Source organism: Mastomys coucha, unplaced genomic scaffold (genome assembly GCF_008632895.1).
Source record: "Mastomys coucha isolate ucsf_1 unplaced genomic scaffold, UCSF_Mcou_1 pScaffold21, whole genome shotgun sequence".
Lineage (NCBI taxonomy): Eukaryota > Metazoa > Chordata > Mammalia > Rodentia > Muridae > Mastomys > Mastomys coucha.
In genome coordinates this window covers 99,256,952-99,263,429 of record NW_022196904.1, presented here as the reverse complement: position 1 = coordinate 99,263,429, position 6,478 = coordinate 99,256,952, and the positions used below count along the sequence as shown (strand labels likewise).

Below are 6,478 nucleotides of genomic sequence, written 5' to 3'. Positions count from 1 at the left end.
TTTTTTTTTTTTTTTTTGAAGACTGATTTTGTACTTGAATAAGTGATGTTTTTAATGATTTGGGTCATTACTTAAGACTAACTTAAACATGTCTTAATACCTTGATTCCTGAGAAATGAAACACTCAAAGTTGGTGTTCATACCTGTAGTCTGTGGAGCTTTGAAAGCACATGAAACAAATACTCCTTACATTGTCATTTCTTGCCTACTATTTGTAATTAATTTGGATTCTTAAAAGTTATCTGTAAGGTGTGTGGTTTGAATATATTGTGTGAGTTATGAACCTAGGAAACTTTCTACATTGTTGTAATTCCTTTTCCAGGGAACGAAGAAGGAAGAGATTGAAGGTGAAGAAGTATCTGGTTTAATTCAACCCGCAGAAGTATTTGCCCCCAAAAGCCTGGTGTTGGTGTCCAGATTAGACTATCCAGACATCTTTAGGGTAAAGAACTCATAGTCATCTTATCAATTCATAATATTGTGTAAATCTACTTTGAATGAACTAATATGACCAGAGGTGTTTTTTTTATTGAAAATATTGTTAGATTGAATTAGTGATTCACCAGTAAGATAAAATAAAATGTATGACATGAAGAAGCAGATTTGTGTTGGATGAAAGCAATACCTGAATAAGTTACCATGACTATTCATACTTCTAAGAGTATAATGCTTGCTTAAAAATAGATTTCCTATTTATTAAATAAAAATTATACACCATCAAAAATAATTTGATTAGCTTCAAGAACTTTAAAATGTACTCAGTGTAACAATTGTGAATATGTTTATTAAATTTGTGGTGTTAAATTATACTAAGTAAGATTAAATGAGATTTTAGATAATTCTGATGATGTCTTTAAAATACTGTTTAGAGCCAGGCCTGATAACTCAAGTTAGTAATTGTAGTATTTAAGAGGTAAAGACAAGAAGACCTTAAGTCCTGGGCAAGCCTGGTCTACATTCTGAGATACCACTTGTTTCTTTCAGATTTTTTCCCCTTTTTTTAAATATTCAGAATTTTCAAATACAAAGATGTATGAAAGAATAAATATTTGTACTAATATACAAGTATAAAGCTAGAAAGTGAGATTATACATTATAAAATAAATGACAGCCTCATTGTTACAATGACAATTATGATTCCTGTAGTGTGTTTTGTGACATACTATTTAGTATATGTAATTTCTACAAATTAAGGACAGTTACTAATTTTTTAGTCACAATTTCAGTAAGCTAAAAGATTGAGATTATATGTTAGGATCAAAAAGGAATCAGTCAGAAAAGAACTTGCTGCACCAATAAGAGATTTTGAACTTGGATCCTCAGTGCTCCCGTAAAAGCCCAGCACATGACTGAGCCACAAGTCTAACTGTGCTGGGGTAAAGCAAACAGGACAGGGAGGAAAGAGCCCAGATCTCACAGTCTCCTCAATCCATGAATGTCAGATTCAATGAGACCCTGTCTTCAAAACAATAGAAAGCTACTGAGGAAAGGTGTTGGCATCCTTTTCTGGCATCCATGTGTACACATGCTAACATATACACCCCCAAACAGAAGCAAGATAAAGAAAATAAACATTGCATTTCATCTTATTTTACCACTTACCATCTTCTAAACACAGCATGTTAATCTTGCTATCTTACCTGTTTGCTGTTCTTTGTTAGTTTCTATCACATAGTCTGGATTGATAAGAACCATATAACAGTATCTCAATTTTTATCTTGAAATATGGAGTTTCCTAAAATAAGTTTAAGAACAACCAGACAAACAGTATGGAGAAAAACAGTTCAGCCTTACAGATTAGCTGTAGTGGTTATCTAAACAGAGGTACCTGTTTTACAAATTATGGCTTTCTGCTTTCTATAAACTTATCTTGGAGTTCATTTGGGTGTTCTGGTCCTAGAGGAAAATTTAATAAACCTGTTTCCCTGCTTAAGATTTATTTCATGTTCAGTGTAGAGCATAATTGATGTGGTTCAAAGAGAAATTTTTCTAGCAGAGATGTCACAATTTATTTTTATTGACACTGCCATGAAATGACTGCGTGCGCCACTCTCTGCAGGCTTGCCTGGGTTTGATCTACACTGTGTACGTGGACAGTCTGAGTGTCTCCTTGGAAAGTCTCATCGCAAATCTTTGTGCTTGCCTTGTTCCAGCTGCTGGAGGGTCTCAGGTAAATAGAATGAATTTATTCTGGGTGATTTAATTTATGACAAAAAAAGAAAGAATTCTTCAAATACTTTTTGTTTTAGATAGGATCCTACTGTAGATAAACCATGTCCCTATGATGTACCTTCTAGACACTTAAGATTCCGTTCTTTTCATAGGTCAAAAAGCTGATTTCAAGGGCTTGAGAGATGGCTCAATGGTTAAGAGAACATGGTGCTTTTCCTGAGGACCTGAGTTCAATTCCTAGCATCTACATCACATAGCTCACAACCGTCTGTAAGCCCAACTCTAGGGACATCTGACCTCAGTGGCCATTTGCATTCATGTTCATGTACTCACCCCAACACAAATACATAATTAAAATAATAAAAATATATCTTTTAAAAAAACGAGCTGATTTTCAGACTGAGTTCCCCTTCAGCTAGCATAATTAGGAGACATATTCAATGTAACTTCAAATCTACTTTTTAACTTTTTGGATATATCTTTCTTTAGAAAGAATTTTTCAATATATTTTTCCTACTTTTTTATTTTTGTGTATAGTTAACACTTCAATTATATTAAAGTAAAAAAATTGACCAAAAATTAGAAGACAAAATTGAGAAAACTCTTTTTGTAGCATTGTAACTTTTAAAAATAGAATCCTTTTTGTTATATCTTGATGTTTAAATAAATTGTCTTGGAAGCAGAAAAATAAGAATCTTTGCTACCATGGTTTATTTATTGTTTCTAGGTCAACCATCTTTAAAAGCACCAGAGCTAGCAATACAGCTCTGGTGAGAGAGCACATGCTCATCATGAGTGAGGCCTACCCATCCATTCCAGTGCCAAGCAGAGCAGAAGGCTCATCTTCTTAGACCTTAAAGACGTCTACTTGGCCCTGTATTTGCTTTTTATATATCGAGTAAAAGAGACAGCCCTCTGAAAAGTCACACCACTTGTCCTTTAGTCTGTCAAAAACGTTAAAGGAATTCAGAGGTAGCAGATCTTTTCTGTTGGAGTTCCAAATGGTTGCAAGCTTCCTGACATGGATGCTAGGAACTAAGCTCAGATCCTCTGAAAGAGCAGCAAGTTCTCTTAACTGAGCCATATCTCCAGCCCCTGCAAAATGTTAAATTTGAAAAAGAAAAGATGTCACATATAGGGTATAGTTAGCATTTTAACTCTCTTCTTTCTCAATTTCTTTTGTCTTAAATTACCTCCTCTTCTTTTTTCCTTCTTCTTCTTCCTCCTCTTCTTTTTTTCCTCTTCCTCTATGCTGTTCTAAAGACAGAATCTTAAAAGTGGCCTTGGCCTCTCAGGCCTTTCCATTGAAGAAGCAGATGGTTCTGTTAACACAAGTTACCATAGCTTTGGTCAGCTATAATTGTTAGTGATAGTTAGTCTTATCTACTGAGGTTACAACTTCCGTGGAATGAATTTTCTGATATCATTTTGATTTGTACATAGCATAACTTGTATGTTTTAGGTTATGTTTCTTATTGTCTCATGATTTTATATGTTTCTCTCATTCTGCAGAAGCTGTTTTCCTTGGGTGCAGGAGACAGACAACTGATCCAGACTCCTTTGCATGACAGCCTTCCTGTCACAGGCACTAGTGTTGCTCTTTTATTTCAGCAACTAGGTATGTCTTATCCTGGATTTTAAAATATCTTCTTATAAAGGCCTGTGGCTGGAAAAGATGATTTAGGTTTGTATCACCTGACATGATAAAGGAAATATAAAGAAACCGTTCATTATCTATTGTAGCTTATCTGTGTCAGGAAGAAAGAACAGTGGACCAGGCTTCCATAATTTTGTATCGCCCCATTGGCATCGTTTGGATATTTGGAAGCAAGCTGCATCAAAGAAAGGGGCTAGATGAAAGACACTTTGTGTTTACTGCTTGGTATGATTGAGGATGGAGAGCGGTGCATCAGGTGTTCTAGCTGGTCAAAACACTGGCTACATATTTAAAGAGAGATAGAGGAACTGAAACAGTTGTTCTTTGCTAATTAGAATGTGAAAAACTTACCTTGGTTATAGTTTGGTTCCCTTTTAATACTAAGTTTATTCCTAGACATTTATCCATGGCAAATGATAATGCACATTCATAAAAATATTTGCACATGAATATTCACAGCCATTTTATACTAGTGAAAAATTGAAAGCCATCTTAGTGTTCATCAAAGGTAATAGGGAAATTCTGTGGTCTATCCTCATGATGGGATGTACAATGTAAAAGAATGAATTATTGATATATCCAACGTAGATTAACATAAAAATAATTGTGCTGAATGAAAAACATCACATAAAAAATGTATTACTTTATGATTTGGTTTCTTAAATTGCAGTCTAGTTTGGTGGCATAAACGGGTCTCCAATGACATTGTTGGTGGAAAGATTAAGGTTACAAAAGTCACGAGGAAGCCTTTTGTGGTCATGATTTTTGTAAATAAATATATCAAATTCATAACTGAAAACTAATTGAAAAATATGTGAAGGTTTGAGACATCCTTAAACAAAATAGAAGTAAGTAGACACAAATGTCTGTAATGAATGGATTTATTAATATAGTATATTCACTCAGTGGCAAATTACTCAAGGATACAAAGGAACATAGTATTGATACAGGCCATATCATGGATGTACTTTGAAACTATGCTATGAAAGAAGCCAGACACAAATGCCATATGTAGTATGATTTTGTTTATACGAAAGTCCAGAATATACAAATCCATATAGACAGAATCTAAAATAATAGTTTGTAGAGGCCATTATAGGATACAAAAAGGTCCAGGATTTCTCTTGGGTGACAAAATTGTTTAGTTTAGATATTATTAGTAATATATGTCTTAGTACTAAAACTACTGAACACTTCTAAACAGTAAATTTTGTAATCCCAATAGTCAAGAAGCTAAAACAGAAAGATTGCCACAAGTTTAATGCCAGCTTGGAAATACAAATTGGAATTACTCTGCTTAAAAAGGGGAAGTGAACAGGTGTGGAAACACAAAATAGGGCATTTCATAATATATGAACTGTATGTATCTCAGTAAAGACAAAATTACTGTGTTTTTGTAAAGCAGCTAAGGAAACATCTTGTAGCTGCTTGAACTGAAGGTTGGTAGAATTGGAATTTTGAAATTTTAATTATAATTGATCAGAAGCCAGCATTTTTAAAAAATTTATCTTTGAAAACTTCATACATGTACACAATGTATCTTAGGCATATCCACCCCCTACTCCCTCTCCTGAATCCTCAGGACCCAGCATTCTACCTCCCTTCTACCTTCATGTCCCCCTCTCACAGATCAGTTAGTGCTGATTGTATGCTCATGAGTGTGGGGTCATCCACTGGAGCATAGGAAACCTATCAGTGGCCTGACTCCTAAAGAAAGTGACTCATCTTCCTCTAAGAGTCATCAGCTACCAATGGATCCTGAGCAGGGATGTGGCCTCACCAGTGCCTGCCTAGTCCATGTTGAAATTTTATTTATTTGTTTTTAGTTTTTACTTAATCACTTTACATCCCACTCACTGCCCCATTCCCAATCACCCCCTTCCAAAATCCTTCCTCCCCGCCTTCTCTTCTGAATGGGTCGAGGCCCCCTTGGTATCTTCCAACCTGGCACTTCAGGTCTCCCGAGGCTAGGTGCTTGGTTTTTTTCTTGTATGTTTGTTTGTTTGTTTGTTTTTTAGACGCTTTTTTTTCTCTCTCTGGCTCCACTTGCTCTGGCCCAAAGATCTCTTTATTATTATATGTAAGTAATCTGTTGGTTGCTGTTTTGTCCTATGGCTAGTGTCCTTTGCCTTACAGAAGCTTTGTAATTTTATGAGGTCCCATTTGTCAATTCTTGATCTTAGAGCATAAGCCATCGGTGTTCTGTTCAGGAACTTCTCCCCTGTGCCCGTGTACTCAAGGGTCTTCCCCACTTTCTCTTCTATCCGGTTTTATGTGGAGGTCCTTGATCCGCTTGGACTTATGCTTTGTACAAGGAGATAAGAATTGATCAACTTGCATTCTTCTACATGCTGATAGCCAGTTGAACCAGCACCATTTGTTGAAAATGCTGTCTTTTTTTCCACTGGATGATTTTTAGTTCCTTTGTCAAAGATCAGGTGACCATAGGTTTGTGGGTTCATTTCTGGGTCTTCAATTCTATTCTATTGATCTACCTGCCTGTCACTGTACCAATACCAGGCAGTTTTTATCACAATTGCTCTATAGTACAGATTGAGGTCAAAGATGGTGATTCCTCCAGAAGTTGTTATTGTTGAGAATAGTTTTCGCTATCCTGGGTTTTTTGTTATTCCAGATGAATTTGCAAAT

General features: G+C 35.5%; 1 protein-coding gene across 8 annotated transcripts in view; it reads left to right on the top strand.

The window, feature by feature from the left end:
• Positions 1-6,478, top strand: part of Sbf2 (SET binding factor 2) — a 330,570-nt gene that overhangs the window by 161,397 nt on the left and 162,695 nt on the right. For all 8 annotated transcript variants that reach the window (XM_031387848.1, XM_031387851.1, XM_031387855.1 and 5 more), the window contains exons 4-6: positions 323-442; positions 2,060-2,170; positions 3,685-3,790. In XM_031387848.1, the coding sequence (XP_031243708.1) occupies positions 323-442; positions 2,060-2,170; positions 3,685-3,790 (337 nt within the window). The remainder of the gene's footprint in view (positions 1-322; positions 443-2,059; positions 2,171-3,684; positions 3,791-6,478) is intronic.